This window comes from Neofelis nebulosa, chromosome 5, assembly GCF_028018385.1.
Source record: "Neofelis nebulosa isolate mNeoNeb1 chromosome 5, mNeoNeb1.pri, whole genome shotgun sequence".
Taxonomy (NCBI): Eukaryota; Metazoa; Chordata; class Mammalia; order Carnivora; family Felidae; genus Neofelis; species Neofelis nebulosa.
Genome location: NC_080786.1, coordinates 90,340,541 through 90,368,145, shown reverse-complemented (window position 1 = coordinate 90,368,145; position 27,605 = coordinate 90,340,541). Strand labels below are relative to the sequence as shown.

At 39.3% G+C, this 27,605-nt stretch overlaps 1 protein-coding gene across 2 annotated transcripts in view; it reads right to left on the bottom strand.

Annotated features, from left to right (window-relative positions):
* HACD2 (3-hydroxyacyl-CoA dehydratase 2) overlaps positions 1-27,605 on the bottom strand; it is a 103,329-nt gene that overhangs the window by 55,114 nt on the left and 20,610 nt on the right. For both annotated transcript variants that reach the window (XM_058731159.1, XM_058731158.1), the window contains exon 3: positions 21,891-21,909. In XM_058731159.1, the coding sequence (XP_058587142.1) occupies positions 21,891-21,909 (19 nt within the window). The remainder of the gene's footprint in view (positions 1-21,890; positions 21,910-27,605) is intronic.

Genomic DNA, 27,605 nt, shown 5'->3' with positions numbered 1-27,605 from the left:
TGGGACAGAAACTCAGAAGATAGATGTGGCCCAGAAGTGAATATGTGGGAGCCACTGAAGCCACAGAACAGATATGATGAAGTCAAACAGAGAGATTGTATAACGGAAGAAAAAGAAGGCTAAAGGTCAAAACCAAGGGAACACTAACATCTGAGAGGCACAAGGAAAGAGAAGAGCCCATGAAAGAGTCGAAGGACAGAGGCAGTCTGTGGCCTAAGGCACAGAAAGAGCTTGGAGAGAGACTGGGCAGGTGGATGAGTGAGCAGCTCCACCTTGAGGGGCAGCAGGGGAAGCGTGTCCTCAGAGGGAGCCAGCGTTCTATCAAGGTAAGAAAGCTGAGGAAGAATTCTGTGAAGATAGAGGGGAGTTTGTTTATAATGGAAAAAGGTTCCAAAAAGTACTCTTGCCTCTCCTGTGCTCATGTTATCTCTTTGGTGTTACCCTTTGGGCAAAACTTTTGTCCCATTGTGCTTCACGTCTGTGTCCTTAGCTCAAGAATACGACGGGGTATTTGTATTCTCCATGCTTAGTCAGTGCAGTGCCTGTGACCCGGCAGAGATGCGATAAATGCTTAGAGGTTTTCTAAAGGGCAACTGAAAAGTATGCATTAGGAGAAGTCTTAAAAGGAGATATTACTCTTAACCTATTTCTAGAAATTTATCTGTAAGGATTTATCACAGCAGTGCAAAGATTTAGCTACAGGTAGAGTTATAATTTGCACATTTTAGAACTACCTACACATTCAACAAACACTAAATAACAATCACAATACATCTATATAACAATACTATGCATCCTCCAAATATCTATACAGATAACAATAACCAATCAATACAAAATGTCTAGCCTCATTACAACCAAAAGATATAGATGACTGCGGGCTCTACTCACCTGGAAGTGGAAAAACAAACACCAAATTCCAACAGGGCAATCTTTTGAGCTGCCACTGCAAACCCTTGTGGAAAGTGAGGAGTTTGGACAAGAGGCATGGAAAAGAGAAGAGAGGAACAGAGGGCCTAAATCTGAAATAAATAATCACCCCAGAAAGAGGCAGTCCACTCTTCGTACGAAAACACTGAAAAATCACCCTGTCGGTGACAGCCAGCTAGAGAGAAGAGACTCATGTCTGTGGGACTCCTGAAGGGCAACCCCAAAAAGGCATTGCTTCTGGGGAGAACTAGGCAAAAAGGGAAAAGACAGGTACTTTCTAATTACTGGATGGTGAAAGAGAAGAGACAGGGGGATATTTAGACTCCCAAAACACAAAGTAAAGCTTAAATAGTTGATGGTCATACAATATCTCCCCCCAATAACCTCCTCAAATAAAGGAGTTCAACTGAAGGGGCTATACATCACTACATTTACACATAAAAGTTTTCTCAAACTAAGAATCTTTAAAAATGAACATAAACTTCTAACCCTTTCTACAAAGTGAATAGATGAAAGCAATTTACAACTATGCAAAGCTATTATCAGAAGAAAACAAACAAAAAAAAGATCAAAACATTTCAGCTAATGAAAATGCACTCCACAAAATCAATCACAAGGAAACTTAAACACAACACTCCAAACTGAATTAAATATGCTTAAATAAGCATTTGGGGATATGAAAAATTATTTTTAATAAGAAGTTCAGAAACTCAGAGAACAGAAATGGACAAAAGCAGGCAGAAGCAAAACAAAAATTGATTGATGCACGACAAAATGAAAGAAAAAGACAAAATCATACCTGAAATGAAAACTAATTTCAAGGTGATCAAAGGAGACTAGAATCAAATGAAAATTTAATAAAGGACACTGAAGAAAAGAAGAACAATGAAGAGAATGAAAATGAGATAAGTAAAAGGAATCAGAGAAACAGTGGTTGGCAGAGAGGCAAAGAAGATCCAATACAGAGACATACCTTACTTTATTGTGTTTCACTTTACTGTCCTTCACAGATGTTGTGGTTTTGCAAAATTAAAGGTTTGTGGCAAATCCTATGTTGAGCAAGTCTATTGGTGCCATTTTTCCAACAGCATTTGCTCATTTTGTCTCTGTCACATTCTGGTTATTCTCACACTATCTCAAACTTTGTCATTATGCTATATTGGTTACAGTGATCTGTAATCAGTCATATATTTTAGCTGTTTGTTTATTTATTTAGAGAAAATGCTAGTTGGGGAGGGGCAGAGAGAGAGGGACAGATTTATTTATTTATTGAGAGAGAGAGAGAGAGAGAGAGAGAGAGAGAGAGAGAGAGAGAGAGAAAGTGCTAGCTGGGGAGGAGCAGAGAGAGAGACACACACAGAGAGAATCCCAAGCAGGCTCAACACTGTGAATGCAGAGCCCGATGCAGGGCTTGGATTCATGAACTGTGAGATCATGATCTGAGTTGAAGTCAGATGCTTAACTGATTGAGCCACCCAGGCGCCCCAATTAGGAAGATTTTGTGATCAGTCATCTTTGCTGTTACTACTGTAATTGTTTTGGGGCAACACGAACTGTGCCCATGAACATGGCAAATTTAACTGGTAAATGTGCGGGTTCCAACTGTTCCACCGATGGGCTGTTTCCCTATCTCTCTGCCTCTCCTTGGGCCTCCATATTCCCTGAGACACAGTAATATTGAAATCAGGCCAACTAATAACCCCACAATGTCCACTATGTGTTCAAGTGAAAGGAAGAGTTGCACGTCTCTCACTTTAAATCAAAAGCTAGAGGGGCGCCTTGATGGCTCAGTTGGTTAAGACTTTGGCTCAGATCATGATCTCGTGGTCCATGAGTTCGAGTCCTGCGTCAGGCTCTTGTGCTGACAACTCAGAGCCTGGAGCCTGCTTCGGATTTTGTATCTCCCTCTCTCTGCCCCTCCTCTGCTTGCGTTGTCTCTCTCAAAACTAAATAAACATTAAAACAATTTTAAAAAAAAAATCAAAAAGTAGAAATGATTGAGGTTTGTGAGGAAGGCATGTCAAAAGCCAAGAGAGGCCAAAAATTAGGACTCTTGAGTCAAACAGTTAGCCAAGTTGTGAATGCAAAGGAAAAGTCCTTGAAGGAAATTAAAAGTGCTACTCCAGTGAACATACTAATGATAAGAAAGTGAAACAACCTTATTGCTGATATGTAGAAAGTCTGAGTGGTCTGGACAGAAGGTCAAACCAGACACAACATTCCCTTAAACCAAAGCCTAATCCAGAGCAAGGCCCTGACTCTCTTCAATTCTATGAAGGCTGACAGAGGTGAGGACGCTGCAGAGGAAAAGTTGGAAGCTAGCAGAGGTTGGTTCGTAAGGCTTAAGGAAAGAAGCTGTCTCCATAACATAGAAGCATAAGCAGCAGGTGCTGATGTAGAAGCTGCAGCGAGTTATCCAGAAGATCTAATTCAGGTAATTAAGGACGGTGGCTACACTAAACAACAGATTTTCAAAGTAGACAACACAGCCTTCTACTGGAAGAAGATCCCATCTAGGACTTTCACAGCTAGAGAGAAGTCAATGCTCCAAGGACAGACTGGCTCTTGTTAGGGTTAATGCAGCTGGTGACCTGAAGCTGAAGCCAGTGCTCATTTACCATTCCGCAAATCCTAGGGCCCTTAGGAATTGTGCTAAATCTGCTCTGCCTGTACTCTGTAAATGGAACGACAAAGCCTGGATGACAGCACATCTGTTTACAACATGGCTTACTAAATATTTTAAGCCCACTGTTGAAACCTACTTCTCAGAAAAAAGACTCTTTTCTAAATATAACTGCTCAATGACAATGCACCTGGTCATCCAAGAGCTCTGAAGGAGATGTACGACAAGATTAATGTCATGCCTGCTAACACAACATCCATTTTGCAGCCCACGGATCAGGGAGTAATTTTGACATTCAAGTCTTATTACTTACGAAACACATTTTGTAAGGCTGTAGCTGCCCTAGATCTGCAACTGATAGATCTGAGCAAAGTAAATTAAAAACATCCTGGAAAGGATTCACCATTCTAGATGCCATAAGAACATTCATGATTCCTGGGAAGAGGTCAACATAGCAACGTTAACAGGAATTTGGAAGAAGTTGATTCCAACCCTCAAGACTCTAGTGGAGGAAGTAACTGCAGATGTGGGAGAAACAGCAAGAGAACCTGAATCAGAAGTGGAGCCTGAGGATGGGACTGAATTGCTGCAGTCTCATGGTAAAACTTCAATGGATGAACAAAGAAAGGGGTTTCTTGAGATGGAATCTACTCCTGGTGCAGATGCTGTGAAGACTATTGAAATGAACAACACAGGATATAGAATATTATGTAAACTTAGTTGATAAAGCACTGGCAGGGTTTGAGAAAATTGACTCCTTTTGATTCTGTGGGTAAAATGCTATCAAACAGCATCACATGCTACAGAGAGACTGTGAAAGGAAGAGCCAACCAGTGTGGCAAATTTCACTTGTGTCATATTGTCAGAAATTGCCACAGCCACCCAACCTTTGGCAGACCACCCTGACCCGTTAGCAGTCATCAACACGAGGCAAGACCCTCCACCAGGAAAACAGATTACAACTGAATGCCCAAATCATGGCTAGCATGTTTTAGCAATGACATATTTTTAAATTAAGGTATATACATTATTCTTTTAGACATAATGCTACCACACACTTAACAGACTACAGTGTAGTGTAAACATAACTTTTATATGCACTGGGAAACCAAAAAATTCATTTGACTCTCTTAATTGTGATATTTACTTTATTGCTATAGTGTGGAAACAAACACAATACCCCTGAGGTATGGGTGTACATATATTTGGAGTCCCTGAGAAAGAAAAACAGAAACAGAACTAAAGTTTAAAATTAGAATCCAATAAAGCTTTCCAGAAGTAAAAGAAAGCCTGAATCTACATATCAAAAGGGCATATTAACTACCTATGAAATTGCCTTGCAATGGTCAACTCTAAGGCATATCTTTGTGAATCTGTTAGACTTTACTTATTTAATTTACTTATTTATTAATTTTTTTATATGTTTATTTATTTTTTGAGAGACAGAGAGAGACAGAGCATGAGCTGGGGAGGGGCAGAGAGAAAGAGAGACAGACAGAATCTGAAGCAGGCTCCAGGCTCTGAGCTGTCATGTCAGCACAGAGCCCAATATGAGGCTCGAACTCATGAACCGTGAGATCATGACCTGAGCTGAATGAAGTAGGACACTTAACCAACAGCCACCCAGGTACTCCTATTTATTTATTTAAAGATTTTATTTTTTAAGTAATCTCTACACCCAGTGTGGGGCTCAAACTCACAATCCTGAGCAAGAGTCAAATGCTCCCTCAATTGAGCCAGCCAGGTGCCCCTATTAGACTTCAACTACAGAGAAAAAATCCTCAGTGTTCCCAGCAAGTTAAAGTCTAATAGGGGCACCTGGCTGGCTCAATTGAGGGAGCATTCGACTCTTGCTCAGGATTATGAGTCTGAGGCCCACACTGGGTGTAGAGATTACTTAAAACATCCAGTACAGCTCAGAGAGAGATACTCTTTGTTGTGGGGTAAGGCAAGTGAAGTAAACACCCAACTTTATCTCAGCACCAGGCCTGCACCTGTGGCCCCACCTGTAGAACCCAGCACGAGACCAGTCCCTACTGACCTAGGCTCTAGAACTACTCCAATACTAGGCTAGCCTCCACAGATGTAGGACCCAGGCCAATTCCTAGGTCCATTCCAGTGCCAGACAGACCCCTGCAGCCCCAGTTTCCAAGCTGGCCCCATGGACCCACGTTCCAGGCTCGACACAGCAGTTCCAGGTGCTAAGCCCACCTCTCTGGACCCAGATGCCACGGTGGATCCTGTGGACCCAGATTCAGACCTCTCCTAGTGTACCCAGGTACGAGGCATACCCATTCACTAACCGAGGCACCAGGCCAGCCTGCCTGACTCCAGCAGCAAGCTGCCATGCAGACATCCACCGGACAGCCTGCCTAGAATCTCTGGCCAGGTTGACTGGTAGAGGGCTTTCCCTGTCAAAGACAGTCTATAAAGACCAGAAAGAATGACTATTTCTTCAAGTGCACAGACATTAATGCAAAGCCACAAAGATCACAGATAATCAGAAAAACATGATACTGTCAAAAAAGAACAAAATAAAGTGCCAATAATTGACTCTAAAGAAATGGAGATCTATAAACTACCTGGCAAAGAATTCAAAATAATCATTAAGTATAAATGGATCACAATCTACAATGAAAAGACACAGTGACTGAATGCACTTAAAGACCCAACTATATATTGCCTACAAGAGACTCACTTTAGCTTTAAGGACACATAGCCTGAAAGCGAAGGGATGGAAAAAGATATTCCAATGAAATGGAATCAACAGAGCAGAGGTGGTTAAATTACAACAGACAAACAGACTTTAAGTCAAAAACTGTCACAAGAGATAAAGATCATTATGTAATGATAAAGGAGTCAATTAATCAAGAAGATATAATAACTGTAAATATATACACACCCAACAGTGGAGCATCTAAATATATAAAGCAAGTATTAATAGAACTGAAGAGAGATATAGACAGGAATACAATAATAGTAGGGGACTTCAATATGCCACTTTCAACAATAGATAGATCATCCTGACAGGTATCAATATGAGAGAACAAAGGACTTGAACAACACTATTAGCAAACCAAATTCAACAGCAAAAATCATACACCATGATCAAGTGGGATTAATCTCTGGGATGAAAGAATGGTCAACACATGCAAATCAATAAATGTGATATAGCACATTAGCAAAATTAAGGATAAAAATCATATGATCATCTCAATAGATGTAGAAAAAGCATTTGACAAAATTCAAAACCTTTTCATGATAAAAACTCTCAACAAATTAGGTAGAGAAGAAATGTGTCTCGACATAATAAAGGAAATATATGACAAACCCACGCTAACACCATACTCAATTGTAAAATGCTGAAAAGCCTTTTCTCTAATATGAGGAAGAAGACAAAGATGCCCACTCTTACCACTTCTATTCCCTAGAGTGCTGGAAATCCTAGCCAGAGCAATTAGGAAAGAAAAATAAATTAAAAGGCATCCGAAACAGAAAGGAAGAAGTAAAATGGTCTCTGTTTACAAAATGATCTGTTAAAACCAATAAATGAATTCAGTAAAGATGCAAGATACAAATTAAACATATTAAAATCTGTTGTGTTTATATACACTAACAACAAACTATCTGAAAAAGAAATTAAGAAAACAATCTCATTTAGAACAGCATAAAAAAGTACTTAGGAATAATTTTTAAACACAGGGGTGAAAGCTCTATACACTGGAAACTATAAAACACTGATGAAAGAAATTAAAGACACAAATAAATGAAAAGGTATCCTGTGTTTGTGGACTGGAAGAATTAATAGTGTTAAAATTTCCATACTACCCAGATCAATATACAGATACAATGCAATCCCTATCAAAATTCCAATGGCATTTTTCACAGAAATAGAAAAAAATCCTAAAATTCACATGAAACCACAAAAGACCCCAAATAGCCAAAGCAATCTTGAGCAAAATGAACAAAGATGGAGGCAACACATTATTTGGTTTCAAAATATACTTCAAAGCTGCTGTAATCAAAACAGCATGTTATGGTCATAAAAACAGACATACAGACCAAAGTAACAGAATAGAAAGCCCGAAATAAAGCCTCACAGATATGGTCAAGTGATCTTTGAAAAAAGTGCTAAGGACTCATACTGTGGAAAGGATTCAATAATGGTGTTGAGAAAACTGGATATCCACATGCAGAAGAATGAAAATGGACCCCTATCTCATACTATCAACTTAGAATGAATGAAAGACTTAAAAGTAAGATCTGAAACTGTAAAACTGGTGGAAGAAAACATGGGGGAAAAGCTTCTTGACACCGATATGGGCAATTAATTTTTGGACATAATTCCATAAGTACAGGCAACAAAAAAAATACAGACAAATGGGATGGCGTAGAACTAAAAAGCTTCTATACAGCAAAGAAAACAATGATCAGAATGAAGAGATAACCTATGCAAGGACACAAGATATTTGCAAACCATACATTTGATAAGGGGTTAATATCCAGAATATATAAGGAACTCACACAACTAAATAGCAAGAAAACAAATACCTAATTAAAAAATGGGCCAAGGACCTGAAGAGACCTTTCTTGAAAGAACACACACATACAGCCAACAGGTATATGAAAAAATCAACATCACTATCATCAGCAAAATGCAGATCAAAACCATAATGAGACATCATCTCACACTTAAGAGAACTATAAAAAGCCAAAAGATAAGCGTTAGGATACAGAGAAAGGGAACCCTCGTACACTGTTGGTAGAAATGTAAATTGGAACAGCACTTATGAAAACAGTATGGAGGTTCTTTAAAATTTTTAAATAGAACTGCCATATAATCCAGCAATCCCACTTCTGGATATATATCCAAAGGAAATGAAATCAGTATCTTGAAGAGATTGTCTGCACTCCCATATTCACTGCAGCATCATTCACAACAGCCAAGATAGGGATTCAACCTAAGTGTCTATTGATGGATGAATGGATAAAGAAAATAACATTCCCTTCACACACACACACACACACACACACACACACACACTATATGTATATATGTGTGTATACACATATACACACATATATATACACATATATGTGTATACACACACACACACACACACACACACACACACGGGATATTATTCAGCCTTAGAGAAGAAGGAAATCCTGTCATTTGAGAAACAACATGGGTGAATCTGGAGGTCATTATGCTAAGTGAAGTAAGCCAGGCAAGAAACAAAAATACTGTATGATCTCACTTAAGGTGGAACTCACATAAGCAGATAATAGAACGATAGTTGCCAAGAGCTGGGGAGATGGGGAGATGTTGGTGAAAAGGTACAAAGTTTCAGATATGCAGGATGAATAAGTTCTGGAGAACTAATGTACAGCATGGTGCCCACTGCTAATAATACTATTGTACAATTGAAATTTTCTAAGTAGATCTGAGTAGATCTTAATGTTCTCACTCCAAAAAAAATAACTATATCAAGTAATATGTTAATTAGCTTAATTGTGGTAATCACACTTCAGAATGTATAAATATATTAAAACTTCACACTATACACTGTAAATGTATATAATTTTTATTTGTCAGTTATACTTTAATAAGGGTGGGAAAACAATCTTTAGCGCTTTCAGGGTAAAAGACCAAATATCTTAAAAGAGCAAAATAATTAGGTTGGCATCAGACTTCCCAAGAGAAACATATAAGGCAATGATGGAGCAAATGAACAAAAAATTCAGGGGAAGAAATTGTAAACTGAAGATTTTACCTCTAAATCAGTCCTTCAAATATCAAGGCTACAGAAAAAAGTCTTAAAAGCATGTGTGAACTAGGGGAGTACTGTGCCCACAAGCACTTCTTGAGAAGCTGCTTTCTGGGAAAGGCAAGCTGACACGGGCCCTGAGCATTTCTGTACTTTCCTGCTGGGCATGCCAGAAAGGCAAGGTGCTGACTGCGTTCTAACCAGGTCATTTCTTTTTTTTTTTTTTTTTTTTAATTTTTTTTTTCAACGTTTTTTATTTATTTTTGGGACAGAGAGAGACAGAGCATGAACGGGGGAGGGGCAGAGAGAGAGGGAGACACAGAATCGGAAACAGGCTCCAGGCTCTGAGCCATCAGCCCAGAGCCTGACGCGGGGCTCGAACTCACGGACCGCCTAACCAGGTCATTTCTTATGTTTGTGTCTGCATGGAGTAGCTTTAAGGGGTAAGGTAGCATCTACCCAAAAAAAGGCAAGTTGCTTCCACTCACAGTAAAAGCAGTAGGCTCCCAAGCTCCAGGTTTCTCCCTTCTGACACAAACCACCACACACTGTCCGCACCCACCAGTCACAGACTAACCTCCCAGCTTACACGTGGGGTAAAATCTCAGACAGCCCTCACAGTCCCTGACACTGCTAGAGGTGACTTTCCCTCAAGTACAAGGTGACAGGAAACCTCAGCAAAGGACAATGAGTATTTAACACATTTAAGTGTAGACTTAAGATTCAGACAAAGGTGAGGCCAGGGCAGAAGAGTAACAGAGACGTTACACGTTTGGACAAAGTGAAAAAAATGCAGGTAAGAAAACTGAGAAGAAAAGGGAGTGGGAAAGACAGAAGTAGAAGAAGCTCCTGGACTGCCACACAGGCCATGGGTGGGGCTCAAAAGAGATCTTCAAAAATTGACAAACTAGGTCACAAAAGTTTAAATAAGAAAACAGAGAACTAAGAGCCTTTAAAAAAGTATAAATACAAAGGTAACTACTAGAACAAAACCTTCTAAATACTAAAATAAATATAAAAAACCCCAACAACACAACAAACACATCATGTAGGTAAACATAGCAAATATTACATAGTATATGTAGCAATTATAACATAAATGTGACAGAGTAAGGTCAAACATCTGTCATATCAATAATTGTGAATAGGCTTAAGTCACTTATTAAAGGAAAGAGATTTTCAAACTGGCTCCCACAAAACAAGACTCACTTCTATGCTAATACAAAAGTGATTCACAAAGGCTTCAAATAAGACATTTTTTAGTGCTAAAAGTCACAGTTCATACTGAAGGTATAACAGTTACAAATAATTATCTGCTTTAGGGGTGCCTGGGTGGCTCAGTCGGTTAAGCATCCGACTTCGGCTCAGGTCATGATCTCACGGTTCGTGAGTTCGAGCCCCGCGTCAGGCTCTGTGCTGACAGCTCAGAGCCTGGAGCCTGTTTCTGATTCTGTGTCTCCCTCTCTCTCTGACCCTCCTCCGTTCATGCTCTGTCTCTCCCTGTCTCAAAAATAAATAAATGTTAAAAAAAATTTAAAAAACAAAAAACAAAAAACAAATAATTATCTGCTTTGCTAAAGCAGAAACTATGGGAGAAGGAAGGAGAATTAGAGACACATTAATAATTAGAGGCTTTAATATTCTCAATCTCAGTGCAAAACAGACCATACAAAGGTAAGGGTAGAAAAGATCTACAAAAAAAAAAAAAAAAAAAAAAAAAAATCCTGAGTGACAAGTGACCTTACAAATAAATATTGTTTTATACCTTGTTAGTAAATATGAAGCAGAAAGTATATATCTCTTCAGAGAACTGGTTGTGGAGAAAAACTGATCTGGGAATCACTTTATTTTATCAAGTAATGAACATTAGGAATGTCAAACCGGAAACCTGGCCACTGCAGTAAGAAAAAAAAACCTTGAAAGTTAGACAGGTTGAAAAGGAAGTCACAGATGGCATGACTGTCTATGTACAAAATCTACAAAATCACTACAAAGTCACTCCCAGAACTAAGAGGCAAGTAGAGCAAGGTTGCAGGATACAAGGTAAATATATAGAAGTCCACTGCTTTCCTATATACAAGCAGTGAACAATTAGAATTTGAATTTAAAAAGACCAATTATAATAACATCCAAAAAAAAGGAAATATTTAGATATAAATCTAACAAAACATTTTGTTTGAAGAAAACTGCAAAATGATGAGAAAAATCAAAGCTCTAAGCAAACGGAGAGCTCTTCCATGTTTGTGAATTGAAAGACTCAATATTGTTAAGATGTTCTTCCCAAGTTGATCTGCAGATTCAACACAATCTCATTCGAGACCCCAGGAAGCTATTTTGTAGGTCTTAACAAACTGGTTCTAAAGTTTTTATGGAAAGGCAAAAGACCCATACAATACTAAAAAAAAGAACAAACTTGGAGGAATTGCACTACTGGGTTTCAAGACTTAACTATAATCAAGACAGCATGGTATATGCAAAATAGTAAGACGTAGATCAACAGAATAGAACACAGAGCCCAGAAACAGACCAACACAAATATAATTGGCCAATATCCGACAAGAGCACAAAGGTAATTCAATGAAGAAAGGACAGTCTTCTCCATAAATAGTGCTAAACCAACTGGACATACACATGCAAAAAAATAAACCTAGACACATACTGGACTTTTTTTTTTTTTTTTTACAAAAATTAACTCAAAATGGATCATAGATGCATAGGGGCACTTGTACCCCAATGTTTATAGCAGCACTCTCAACAATAGCCAAATTATGGAAAGAGCCTAAATGTCCATCAACTGATGAATGGATAAAGAAATTGTGGTTTATATACACAATGGAGTACTATGTGGCAATGAGAAAGGATGAAATATGGCCCTTTGTAGCAACATGGATGGAACTGGAGAGTGTTATGCTAAATGAAATAAGCCATACAGAGAAAGACAGATATCATATGGTTTCACTCTTATGTGGATCCTAAGAAACTTAACAGAAACCCATGGGGGAGGGGAAGGAAAAAAAAAAGAGGTTAGAGTGGAATAGAGCCAAAGCATAAGAGACTCTTAAAAACTGAGAACAAACTGAGGGTTGATGGGGGGTGGGAGGGAGGGGAGGGTGGGTGATGGGTATTGAGGAGGGCACCTTTTGGGATGAGCACTGGGTGTTGTATGGAAACCAATTTGACAATAAACTTCATATATTGAAAAAATAAATAAATAAATAAATAAATAAATAAATAAATAAATAAAAAGAAGATACATAGCTGGCAAATAGGAGTATGAAAACATGTGCAACATCATTTGTCATTCCAGAAATGAATATTAAAACAAAAGATACCACTACGCACATTAGAATAGCTAAAATCCAAAACTCTAATTGCTGGTGAGGTTGCAGAGCAACAGGAACTTTCATTCATTACTGATGGGAATGCAAAGTGGTACAGCCACTTTGGAAGACAATGGCAGATTCCTACAAAGCTAAACACAGTCCCATGACACAATCCAACAATTGTGCTACTAGGTAAATACTCAATAGATTTAAAAATGCAAAATTATTTTTTTTGTCTGCATGAAAACAGCACAAGAATAATTACAGCATCTTTATTCATAGTCATCCCAAGTTGGAAACAACCAAGATGTCCTTCGATAGGTAAATGGATAAACACACCAGTGCATCCGTGCAATGGAATACTATTCAGAAATCAAAAGGAATGAGCTATCAAGCCATACAAAGACATGGATAAATCTTAAATGCAGACTGCTAATTGAAAGAACATAGTGAGACAGAAACTGTTATTGAAAGGAAAAAATTATCGGAAAAATGTTCACTATGAACGGAGAGTAAAAAAATCCTCTCCCAAGAAGGCTGTACAAGCTATAAAAAAAAGACATACCAGTGTCATACAAATATTCCTAAGCATTTTTGCTCCCTTTATTATTTATTTAACCAGTCAACTCCTCCCACAGAGTCATAAATCAAGTAATTCTTTTGCTAAAAGAGAACTCAAACTTTCCCCTTTTGGCTCAATGGAATTTACTCCACTCAGTCACTAGACGGTGCTTCCAGCTTCCTTGGACCAACCTGCTTCTGAAGCAAAGAACAGGTTTATTGACTTCAGGTTGCTACTAACCATCTCACCAGAGAACATTTGGGAAATAGATTTTTTTTTTGCCCAGCTTTTTAATGAAGCAAATTAATTTTATTCTTAACCTTAAAGACACTTTGGTGCCTTATAAAAAGAAATATAAGATAATTTCCTTTAGGGTAATGTAGAAAGTTCTAGTTTTCCATTACCTCCGATATTAATGATCAAATCATCAGACTTCACAGAAAAACATCCATTTCTCTTTTTTCTAAAAAACCTTCTCATTCCTCAGTTTCAGCTATTGATTCTTTGCTATCTATTTTTATTAGAAGTCTTCCAGAAGTTCTGGAACTTCCAAGATAAAAATCTCCTTACTAATACAAGGGTGCCACCTAGTGGTCACTGTGGGTAAGTGCATGCTACAGAAAATGTGCAAGTGCGCATCTCCCATTTCAATTCTGCTTTGTGATGTGGATTTCAAAATGCATCGAGAGGAAAGATTTACTGAAACTACCATACTTGAAACAAGTTTCCTAATACTAATACATAGGTATGTTGTAAGATCTATCCTATCCTCCTTTTCTATCACTACTCAGATAACTAAAATTCATCTCTGAAGCTGCCTTAGTTAATTTCAAAGAATGTCAGAACATCAAGGTGCAAGAACATTAATCTATTAGCTAGGCCAACCTCTAGCTTTTCAGATGTGAAAACTAAGGCCTAGCGAGAGGAAGCCTGACTTGTCAACAACTAGTTGTGTTTCCAACACACCTGGTTTGCCTTAGCTTGGTTCCTAAGGGACTGGACGGTACAGTATCTCATAGAGAAGACACTTTAAATAACTCAGTAACAGTTCTGCGTGCAAACCAACCCCCTAGCTGCTCCTACAAGGATGGCAGAGGGTAAAATTCCCCATCTAGGCTCTCTTCATGGCTTTCCCTTCTGAATTCTGACTGGAAACAGAAACTCTCAGAATTGAAGTTTTCCCACTAGTCACCAATGGAGATACTGCTACAGCTTACTGACTGCTGGCCAGGCGCCAGGCGGTACACATGAGCTCTGGGTAAGTCTCCAACCTTCCCTGCTCAGGCACTTGGGGCTCCTAATGAGCATGCTCTATTTATTTCTCCCTTCCCTTCATCTCAGTACATTCACACGGAGCAAGAAACAACTGACAGAGCTGGGTGTTCCAGGCAAAAGAGACTGTACGTACAAATTATGGAGGTGTGAAAACACAAAGTTTATTCAGAGAACAAGTGCTTTAGCTTTGGGTGCCAGGAGCAGAAGATGCAGGTGCTAAAACTATCTGTCCTTCCTCTTGGCTTCGTGTCTGAAGGGAGGACGCAAAATTTGATCAGGAGGCAACACAATGAACGAAGAGCCAAGGCAGGAGACTGAGCCTGGTTGGTGTGAAGGGCTTGACTGATTTGGGAAAGACTACGGTTTGACCATGGTCAGTCTTCACAGAGCTCTGGTTGTCAGACACTGGGAAATGACTGTACTTAATAAATGACAAAGGCAGAATTGCAAAAATGTGAAGATTGACTTTGGCAACTTCCTGCCCAAGTCTCTAACCCTCCCCCTGCACGCTCTCCAGTGGGAGCCTTGGAAGCCTCTGGGCAGGGGAGACAGGATAGCCTGATGGGAAAGGTTAAGTCCATTATCCCACCTCAAAGGGCTCCTTCTTCCCTCAGCCATTAGCACCACTAAGCAGGCCCCCCAGACAAAAAAAACAAACAAAAAAACAAACAAAAAAAACACCTGAATCTCAATCTGAAACATTTTTTATTCATTTTTGTGAGGGGGTTGAGCACACTAGGAACAGGGTGGAAGAGAGTCAACGAGGTCCATGTGAAGCTGTGTCAGCTCCCAGTAACAAAGGCGGGGGAGGAGGAGGTCTCAGAATCCAAAGTTTGTACTTTGGAAATATGGCTATTTTTATACTGTTTGTAGTTTGATACTCATTCCCTTTCTGCTCTTCCTATTTGGTAAAGTTCATTCAAAAAATGTCAACTAACCTAAGTGGAACTAGAGAAAGCAGTTTTTGTCCAAAGCCATACCCCTGAGGACTGGGCAGGTACAGGGGTGGAAACAGAATCAGGTAAGTGAATCCAGAGGAATTACCCCTTCCCTCCGGGATGCTTCCTTCCGGAGTTCTCTTACACTACAATTTGGAGGGTCCTGGGCCTGGTTTTAATAATATGTGATGACAGTTCCTTCACAATACTGCACTGTAAATGACTGTTAGCTTAAAGTGGGGGACAATAGCGTTAACGGTTTGGAGAGGAGCTAGTTCACTCTAATTGGTGGAAGGGAAAAGATTTCTGGCAGGAGATGTGGTCTTCTGGTGCTCATCTCCCTAACAGCTGCTCCTCTTCCTCCCTGGCACCATTTGTTACCTAGTAGAATCGGTTTTCAAGCCACATGCTACCTACTAATATTAAGGCAAATGCAAATTTCTTAAAATTCACTTTTTAAAAATAAGTAAAGAAAACGTACCATTAGTTTGAAAGAAGAGGGCAAGCCGGCACATAGAACAAGTATTTGAAACCAGAAATACAGAATATTTCAGGAAAAGGGGTTCTGTCCTTGTCTATCAAAGTGCTAATACTAAACTTTAGACATAGTACCCTCTGGGCTATGATTGAGCTCCTGTTCTACACTTTTCAATCAAGAGAACTTCCAAAGCTATTTATATTGACGGTATAATTTTCAACATGAAGGTTCACCAAATGCACAATGCCGCATCTTACCAAGAGTATCTTCAGCTCCAGTCCCTCTACCTCTACTTTCCATCCCAACAAAGAGGGAGAACCATACTCCGTAGTTAGCTGACAGCCACCCATGTCCCATATAACTCTTCCACAACCTAATTTGCAACACAATACAGGAAAACAGGTAATGCCTTCTTTCAGTACAAACTATATACCACATGAATAAAGAAATCAGAACCCTTCTTGGCAGTCTTGTGAAAGGTAAGTCTCAAAGTGGTTGTTTGTTTTTTTTAATTCTCATTTCCAAAAAGAAAAGTATTGCATAAACATAAAGCACTACAAATCTTGGGTTGAGGGCTGCAACCACAGCATTTACATCTTGTCCCAGAGAAAAGCAAATACTGCATTGTTTCACACATACATGGAATCTGAGGGAAAAAAAACAAAAAACAAAACCAAACTCACAGATACAGAGAACAGATTGGTGGGTGCCAGAGGCTGGGGGTGGGGGAAATCAGTGAAAGAGGTCAAAAGGTATGAACTTCCAGCTCTAAGATAAAGAAGTCCCAGGAATGTAATGTACAGCATGGTGACTATAATTAACACTATATTTTTTATCAAAGTTACTAAGAGAGTAATCTGAAAAGTTCCCATCACAAGAAAAAAAAATTTAACTATGTGAGGTGAGGGACATTAACTAATAAACTTATTGTGGTCATCATTTTGCAATGCATACATATATCGAATTGCTGTGTTGTACACCTGAAACAAATACGTTATATGTCAATTATATTTTACTTAAAAAAAGAAATACATTCCCAATACGTGTTCAAAATCATTCCCCCCAACCTCAAAAAGAACTCCTATCTTTACACTATCAATGGAGAACAAACAACCTACTTGGAAATAACTGGGGCGTGGGAACACTTCTGCACAGATAGAAGGCTTGACTTCTCAGAAACAAGCCCCTCATACAGAATTTTAGTTTATTGTTTCTGGAGGCTGTTTTTGCCACGTTGCATTGTCACAACCATGAATCAGAAGCAGCTCCAACCCATACTGAAAATAAACAGTCCTGAAGCACTCACTTACACAGAAACTATAATTTAAGAAAACTAGGAATATGGAAGAATTATACAGATATTCAACCTTACATCAGGGACAGAAACTTCTAACATTCTATGACATTACTGTTGTTTTAGTTAATAACAATAGCTCCCATTTGGGGCTGGGCAGTTTTCAGTATTACCATGTTTTAGACATCATGCTAAGTATTTCTCATGCATGTCCCCTTTCGTTTGCACAACAACCCTACAAGATGGGTATCATCCCCCTTTAACTGATGAGGAAATAAAGATGCAGAGATGGAGTTACTTCCTGGAAGTCACACAGCCGATAAACAACCCAAGACTGACTCAGGTCCAGACTTTCCATGTATCTAAAGGTATCTAAATGTAATCTAAAAATATCTCAAGGCTCCAAAACAAGTTGTAAAAGACGAAATTCTCAGAGTGAAAAGTTTTACAAAGCCACAAGAAAAGAACCAGCATTCTAAAACTAAACTTAAATTGTAGGAGTGAAAAAAAAGGACTGCCTTTAGATTAATGCCAGAAACAGCTTATTTATTATTATTTATTTTCTAAAAGAACTGAACACATTTTGAAACCATTTTTGGAAAATGTCACCGGAATTTGGTAAGAGTATGATCAAATGTTCACTGAGCTTCCACTAGACGGCCTGTATTGTGAGGTGGCGGGATACAGAAATCAGTAAGAAACAGTTCTCATTTCTCAAAGACTCAGTGGTGCTGGTGGGGGATACAGGTACAGTGACAGACCATAATACACAGAAGGTACAACAACAGCGAGGTGTCGGCTATTACAGAGAAGTGAGGAAAGGTACCTAATGTAGCCAGTGGCTGGTAGGAAAGTTTACTGGAGGAAAAGCGGCGAAGAGCTGCCAGCCGGAGGGGGTGGGCTGCTCATTCCAGAAAGCAAGGCCTGGCCACAGACCAGAGGCAAGAAGCAGTGGGGAGACCCACAAAAAGGCCAGGGTGGCTGAAGCATGGAGTGAGAGGCAGGGCACAGGGAAGGCTGGGTGGGCAGGCTCCAAATCATGAAGAAGTTTAAACCAGTGAACAGTTTTAAGCAAGGAAGCCACAGGCTCAGAATTATCTTTTAACTAATTCCCTCAAGGGCTGTGCATGGGCTTAGAGTCACACAGCCAAAGGTTCAACTTCTGGCTCTAGGGCTTATTAACTGTGAACTTTGGCAAGATTGAAAACCTTCTAAGCTTCAGTCTTGTCACCTGTAAAAAGGGAAGTAAATGAGGTAATGAGTCTAAAGCACTGGAACATAGTAAATGCTCAATGAAGGGTAGCTCTTATTATTACTGTTAATATTGCAAGCCTAGAAGTTCAGGGAGATCCAAAAGGGAGTCCAGATGAGACACACCGATGCCCTGAACAGTGATGAAAAACAGGACAATCTGAGAAATATTCAGGAAACAGAAATGATAAAATCTGATGACTACCAGGTTACGGAGATCGGCCCTGCATCACACTCTGCACTGACAGTGTGGAGCCTGCTTGGGCTCTCTCAATCTCTCTCTCTCTCTGCTCTCTCAATCTCTCTCTGCTTGGGCTCTCAATCTCTCTCTCTCTCTCTCTGCACCTCCCCTGTTTGCTTGCTCTAGTTCTCTCTCTCTAAATAAATAAATAAACATTAAAAAAAATATGGTAAAAGGGACAGAGAGGAATTAAGTAGTGATAAGGGAGAAATGCAGGGTCAAAGGTTAAGTTTATTTTTAGAATGGCGCACCCCTGAGCATTTTGCGAGCTGAGAAGGAAAAGGTAGATGACAAAGAATGAGGATGCAGGAGACAGAATCACTGACAGAGCAAGGTCCTTGAGGAATGAAGAAGGAATTTTTTCTTTTTAATTTTTTTTAATGTTTATTTTATTTTTTTTTTTCAACTTTTTTATTTTTTATTTTTGGGACAGAGAGAGACAGAGCATGAACGGGGGAGGGGCAGAGAGAGAGGGAGACACAGAATCGGAAACAGGCTCCAGGCTCCGAGCCATCAGCCCAGAGCCCGACGCGGGGCTCGAACTCACGGACCGCGAGATCGTGACCTGGCTGAAGTCGGACACTCAACCGACTGCGCCACCCAGGCGCCCCTAATGTTTATTTTTGAGAGAGAGAAATACAGAGCGGGGGAGGGGCGGAGGGGCAGAGAGGGAGACACAGAATCAATCCAAAGCAGGCTCCAGGCTCTCAGCTGCCAGCACAGAGCCTGATGCAGGGCTCGAACCCACAAACCGTGAGATCATGACCTGAGCTGAGTGAAGTAGGGCACTTGACTGACTGAACCACCCAAGCACCCTGAATTAGGAAGGTATTTTTAAGTATCTACGATGTGTCAAGTACCACGCTAGGCCCTGGGGACACTTGTCCACAAACCATCAGAACAGAGTGTAGCGTGAACACTAGTCTGCAGAGTGCATCCGACCAGCGGAGCTCAGAAGGCTGCCCATCTGACTGTGGGTTTCCTGAACCCAAGCTGGTGCCTGCTCACATTCTACTCTCACTGTCCAATCCACTGTCTGGCACCCACCACCTGCCAGGCATTCAGTAATGTTCTTGGTGCGAATAAATATACTGGTCAGAAACTTTATTTCTAAGGATAGAACTTTATTATAAACAGGTATGAAAATACATTGTAAGATAAAGGGAACTGGGGCATTAAAATACAGTGAAATAATAATAATTAAAGTGTAGCACACATGCTTAGAAAACATGCATCTAAGAGCTTTGTACAGGGGCAGCTGAAGGTTAAGAGAATGGGGAGAATGGGGCACAGGGTTCAATCATGTGGGAAAGGCCTAAAGTGATTCCAGAACTCTCTCGGGCCAAATGTGGCCCCTCATCTACAAGCTTATGCTTAAACTTCATTCAACCATCTAAGAAGGGGCAAAATTTTTCATCTCAAAATTGTAGATAAAGTATTAAAAAGGAAATGTGTGTGAAATTACATATCAGCTAAAACCCATTTACTGGCTATGTGACATGGCCCAGGTCCTACAACTTCTGAGAAAGCAGATCATGTGACAGATGAGACCCCCCTGAAAGAGCCCCTTTCAAATCTCTTGCTCAAAGGTTTAGCAAGCAATACTTGATAAAGCAGTATTTCTTAACTTTTTGGGGATCACACATTCCTGTGGGAATCTAATGAAAGCTATATATTCTATCCAGCTGCCCCTAAAATAAATATAGACACATGCACACAAAATTCTGCAAATCATTGGGACAAACTCCTGACTGTAAACCTCTGTCCTAGCGGGAAATTAGCTGAGGTGCAACTCTTTACAATGAAGATGCTTTGTCTTCCTTAAAAGTAATGGAGCCAGATATCAGAGTCACCGTGCAAGACCTAAGGTAGATAGCTTGCTGTGTGTCCACTTGTGTGTCCTTTTTATTTTTTAAAGTTTATTTTTATTTATTTTTGAGAGAGAGAGAGCGCACACAAGCAAGTTGGGGAGGAACAGAGAGAGGGAGACACAGAATCCAAGGCAGGCTCCAGGCTCTGAGCTGTCAGCACAGAGCCCGACATGGGGCTCAAACTCATGGACAGTGAGATCATGACCTGAGCCAAAGTCAGATGCTTTATCGACTGAGCCACCCAGGGGCCTCCACTTATGTGTCCTTTTGAACCAAGTCTCCTCATCTCTAAACTCCACAGTGCCAAGTGCAGTGCCCAGAATATAGCAGGTACCCACTTAATTTGTGAATCTGGATCCATGGTTCTTGAGTTTTCAGACCTGTGGCACTTTCCGAGGTCAACTGCAAATCCTCCCTCCCTTTCAGAGACAAATCCAGATGCACAGCAACAACTATGGGCTTACTCTACAGAATCTGTCAACTTTCCAAAATTCATTTCTTTTTTTTTTTTTTTTTTAATTTTTTTTTTTTCAACGTTTTTTATTTATTTTTGGGACAGAGAGAGACAGAGCATGAACGGGGGAGGGGCAGAGAGAGAGGGAGACACAGAATCGGGAACAGGCTCCAGGCTCCGAGCCATCAGCCCAGAGCCTGACGCGGGGCTCGAACTCACAGACCGCGAGATCGTGACCTGGCTGAAGTCGGACACTTAACCAACTGCGCCACCCAGGCGCCCCTCAAAATTCATTTCTATTTAGAGGGGTGTAATCCACCCCAGACAAGAAGTTATACCTCAGTTCCAAACCAGAATTTGATGACCCTCTCCTCCCCCGCAAAAGAAAACACACTGTATCTGCTTTTCATAGAAATCCCTTACATTTATATAACTTTATATTTATATTTTTCCAATCTCTCTCACACACATTCAATATTCATTTGGGACACAGGCAATATACCTGGTACTCCATTTTAAACATAAAGAAAGAAAATATAATATTTAAGTGGTCATAAAGAGGGCTTTCTACATAGTCCGGAACCAGGACTCCAAGTCACATTTTAATAAATATGCTAGTGTTTCTGTCACCCGTGAAACAAGACTGACAGAGTGAAATACTTGTGACATTTAGTAAATTGTTCAGTGATAACATCTAAATAGTACCTATCATTTCAGAAACCAAGAGCCATACCAGTGTAAGCAATTTTATATACAATGATTAAATAGTTTAGTTTTTCCAATATTCAGTAATAATCAAACCGACCTATTATTTATGACTTCAAAAAAAAAAAAAAAAGCAAAATCCACTGCATAGTAGGGGAAAAATTCCATACTTACCTACTGCACAATGTAAAATCTAGAGACAAAAAAGGGAGAGAAAAGAATTAGTAAAGATCAATAACAATATAGTTTATATAAACTAGCCTTTCAGTATTGAATTTGAAAAATAAACATTCCATTTTTAAACCTGGCTATTTAACAAAATGTAAATTCTTATTTATTTTTGTTTGTTCATTTTTAGTTTCTGTATCTGTGGAAAATTTTGTAAGGAGTATATCTGACCCAGTAGTCTACCAGATGTCAAGGATCTCTTTTTTAATACATGAACTTGTAAAAACAGTAGATGTACATCTTCCATGTCCCACATTCTACAGAACAGAACTGTCAGACTATAGAATACAGGGTTAGAAGAGCCTTTTTTGGCTCTTCTTATCCAGCAGGCCCTTCATTGCAGACATTCATTCAACCTACAAAGCTCCAAACTCAGACTCCATCTTGTCTCATTTGGTGACCTCATTACAGGCATATTCCCAGTCCAATCTGCTACCCTTGATCTCTTTATGCTCCAAGCCCACATTGCAAACTGCCTTTGCACCCCTCCATCTAGGTGCACCAGCAGTGGCTCAAACATGGCATGCCTCTTCAAGAAACTCATGCTTTTCTTCCTTCACGACTGCTATGCCTCTTGATCATCAACTTCTCAGTCTCCCAAATTCAGCTATTTTCCTTTCCCTCACCTACAAGTCCTATTGATTTCCAAGTCCTGCTAATACTTGTGGCATCTGCCTTCAGGGTTTTTATTTCCAGTGCTTTGGGTGTGATTGCTATCTCTTTTCCATCTCAGTGGCCATCCAAGTGGCCAATTTGGTCATTCTAAATTGCCTTCCTATTCATCCTGTATGTGGCATTGCTTTAACCCTGGTGATGGTTGTGGTAAAGAAGTAATCTGAGGAGCTGGGTTCAAGATGGTGGTGTAGCAAGATCCTAAATGTACCTCTTCCATGGACACAACAAATCTAAAACTAAATGTGGAATAATTCCTTCTGAAAAGGACCTGAAAGTTCAATGAACAGAGCCTCCACAATAAAGGATAAAAGGATAGCATCAAGATGGGAAAGAGGGGGCAGAAACACAGACTTGCTAGGGAATGAAACAAACCCTAGCTATGGTGATCATAACTGGGAGGGACATTAAAGGAACAGACTTTTTCCCAGAGGATCAAAATACCTGAGGTCTATATCTGGCACCAAATCCTTAGATCTTGAATAGGAGTGATGAGCCCTCAAAACACTAGGCTCTGAAAATCAACAGGGATCACCTTCAGGAAGACTATGAAACTGCAGGGAATAGAAAATCTGCTCTTAAAGGGCTGATATGCAGACTCACTCAACCCAGAAACCAGCACAAAAATACCAACTTGAATAGTACATGGACCATAGGTAAAGAAGAATCATTTGCTAACCTAAAACGGCAGGAACTTTCCCTGGAAACAAACACTGGTAGGAGGAATTTTTGCGATTCAAGTCTGCCTTACTAATATGGGCACTGGTAGGCACCATTTTGGAATCCTCTAACATACTAGTGACAGTAAACACAGCCAGCACAGAACCCTGCCCACAGACACACTGCAGCAGTTGTGGACACAACCTGCAGCCCAACCAAGTGCCAGCCCAGCCCACCAACATACCACAGCCCTGGGCCCTGCCACAACAGAAGGACAACACAGCCCACACAGGGGACACTCCTTGAACACCTGGTTCTAGTGATTGGGAGACTGTGTTTCTGGGCCCAATAGTGCATCTTCTATGTAAAGCCACTCATTCAAGACTGGGAGAGGTAGGTGACTTTCCTAATACATAGAAACAAACACAAAGAGTTAGGCAAAATGAGGAAACAGACTATGTATCCAAAAAGAACATGCCAAAATCTCAGGGTAAGAACTAAACAAAACACAGATAAGCAATCAACCTGATGAAAAGTTCAAAGAAATTATCATACAGATGTTCAGTGAACTCAGCAGAAGAATGGTTGAACAGAGTAAGAAGTTCAACAAAGAGACAGAAGGTATAAGAAAGTATCAAACAGAAGTTTGAAAAATACACTAGAAAGATTCAACAGAAGACTGGACGAAGTAGAAGAATGAATCAGCAAGCTGGAAGACAAAGCAAGGGAACTTACCCAGACAACAGCAAAATGAAAAAAAAAAAAAAATTAAGATAAGTGAAACAGATAAAGGAGATTAAGAAGTATAAATTTCCAGTTATAAAATAAATTAAGTCATGGGGATGAAAAGTACAGCATAGGGAACATAGTCAAGGTGATACTGTAATAATGTTGTATGGTATAACCGATGACAAAAGAAGCAAGAATATACAGTGTGAAAAAGTCTCTTCAAAACAGGTGCTGGGAAAACTGGACATCTACATACAAAAGAATGAAACTGCATCACTTTCTTACACCATACACAAGAATAAATTCAAAATGGATTAAAGACCTAAATGTGACACCTGAAACCATAAAATTCCTAGAAGAAAACATAGGCTGTAATCTCTCTGACATGTGTGGTAGAAAGATTTCTCTAGATATGCCTTCTTTGGTAAGGAAAACAAAAGCAAAATTAAACTATTGGGACTACACCAAAATAAAAATCTTTTGCCCTGAGAAGCAAATGGTCAACAAAATAAAAAGACAACCCACTGACTAGGAAAAGATATTTATTCGCAAATGATGTATCTGATAAGGGGTTAATATCCAAAATATATAAAAAGCTTATACAACTTAATACCAAAAAACCCCAAATGATTCAATTAAAAATGGGCAGAGGAGATGAAGAGACGTTTTTCCAGAGAAGATACACAGGTGGCCAACACACAGAATAAGATGCTCAACATCACTAATCATCAGGAAAATGCAAATCAAAACCACAGTGAGATATCCCTTCACATCTGTCAGAATGGCTAGAATCAAAAGGACAAGAAATAACATGTATTGGCGGGGAGACTGAGCAAATAGAACCCCTTGTGCACTGTTGGTATGAAGGTAAGCTCATGCAGCCACTGTGGAAAACAGTATGGAGGTTCCTCAAAAAGTTAAAAACACAATAGAATCACCATATGATCCAGTAATTCCACTACTGGGAATTATCCAAAGGATACGAAAACACTAATTCAAAAAAATATATGTACCCCCTGTGTTTATTTCTGCATTATTTACAGTAGCCAAGATATGGAAGCAACTTAAGTGTCCGTTGATAGATGAATGGATAAAGACGTTTTATATATACACAGTAGAATATTACCCAGCCATAAAAAAAGAATGAAACCTTGCCATTTGCAATGACATGGACGGATCTAGAGAGTATTATATTAAGTGAAGTCAGTCAGAGAAAGACAAATACCATATGATTTCACTCATATGTGGTATTTAAGAAACAAAACAAAGAAAAAAAGAGACAAAAACAAAAAACCAGACTGTTAACTATAGAAAACAAACTGGTGGTTACCAGAGGGGAAGATGGCCAGGGGAGATGAGTGAAATAGGTGATGGGGATTTAAGAGTACACTTATGATGAGTGTAATGAATAGAACTGCTGAAATATTATGTTGTACACTTGAAACTAATATAATATTGTATGTTAACAATACTTGAATAAAGCTACTTTAGAGAAAGAAAGAAAGAAAAGCCCAAAGGTATCTCCCTAGTTGGTTTAAAAAAAAAAAAAAAAGTTGTATGGTAAGAGATGGTAACCAGATTCATTGAGGTGAGAACTAAATAATACATAAAATTGTTGAATAACTATTTTATGCACCTGAAGTTAATATAATCGTATATATCAACTATACTTCAATAGTAAACATTGAAAGAAAAAGGTGATGCAATGGATAAATGTTAAGAAGCTCTGGAAGGTTTGGAGCACAAAGGAATCAAGGGCAGAATGAATAGCAAAGGAGCTGCAGCAGTTATTTAAGTGTGGTATAATAATGACCTGCACAGTATGAGAGTTGAGAACACAGGAAAGAAAGAATGTAGCTGCGAATTACTGATAAAGAAGTGGTGGGGCTTGGTAATGGGAGTAGGCAGTAGAAGGGAGAAAAATTCCCCAAACTCCAATCTGAATCAAAGAATTATAATGTATTGGCTCCCAGACACCTTAATCACAAGGCCTAAAAAAATATCCACAATTTTAAAAGGGGAGGGAATTGATATAGCTGTTTAATTTGTTAACTGCCCATTTTTTAACTAAATACCAAAAACTACCACAATCATTTAAATTTTTTTTTTTTTAACGTTTATTTATTTTTGAGACAGAGAGAGACAGAGCATGAACGGGGGAGGGGCAGAGAGAGAGGGAGACACAGAATCGGAAACAGGCTCCAGGCTCTGAGCCATCAGCCCAGAGCCTGACGCGAGGCTCAAACTCACGGACCGCGAGATCGTGACCTGAGCCGAAGTCAGACGCTTAACCGACTGAGCCACCCAGGCGCCCCAACCACAATCATTTAAAAAAAAATTTTTTTAATGTTTATTTTTGAGAGAGAGAGAGAGAGAAAGAGAGAGAAAGCGCACGCACAGGAGAGGGGCAGAGAGAAATAGAGACACAGAATCTGTAGCAGGCTCCAGGCTCTGAGCTATCAGCACAGAGCCTGATGTGGGGCTCGAACCCCCAAGCCATGAGCTCATGACCTGGGGTGAAGTTGGATGTTTAACCAACTGAGCCACCCAGGTGTCCCCACAATCATTTTTTAAGGAACAAAAAATTAAGGAGAACATACCTGAAAACAGTCTTTTGAAAAAAGAAGAGAAGATAGGAAATTAATTAGAATTCTAATTTTAGAAACAGTTCTGAGAATGTAAATTCAAGAAAAAAAAAAACATTAGCAGACATGTCTCTATGCTCTGACACTTTATCTGGCTACTTCCAAAATATCTTATAATAATTAACACTTTTTCCAGGTTACATAGCACCTTTACAAATGTGGTTTAAAAAAAAAAAGGAAAAAATTAAGAAAAGTGAAGACACTTAAGGGACCTTTAAGACAACATCAAGTGGGATAACATTCACATTGTAGGGCTCTCAGAAGGAGAACAGAGAGAAAGGGCAAGAAAATTATTTGAAAAAATAATGGCTGAAAATTTCCCTAATCTGGGAAAGGAACTGAACACCCAGGTCCAGGATTCCCAGAGTTTCAAATAAGGTATCCCCAAAGAGATCCACACCAAGATACATTATAGTTAAAATGGTAAAAGCTAAGGATTAAGAGAGAATCCTAAAAGCAACAAGAGAAAAACAACTTGTTATGTACAAGGGAAACCCTACAAGGCAATTATCAAATTTTTCGGTAGAAACTTTACATGCCAGAAGGCATATATAAAGTGCTGAAAGCTAAAAACTTCCATCTCAAATTCTCTGCCTAGCAAAGTTTTCATTCAGAATTGAAGAACAGATTATGAGCTTTCCATGTAAGTAACAGCTAAAAATATTCATCACCAATAAACCAGCCCTACAAGAAATACTAAAGGGACTTCTTTAAGCTGAAGAAAATTGACACTAATTAGTAAGAAAACATATGAAAGTAAAATTCTCACTGGAAAAGGTAAATACATAAACAAGGTAGTGAATCAATCACTTATAAAGCAAGCATTAATGTTAAAAGACAAAGTAGTAAACTTAACTGAAGTTACAATAATGAATTAAGGGACGCATAGAAGAAAAAGATACAAAATGTATCATCAAAAATATAAATGTGGGGGAGAAGAGTAAAAAGGTAAAGC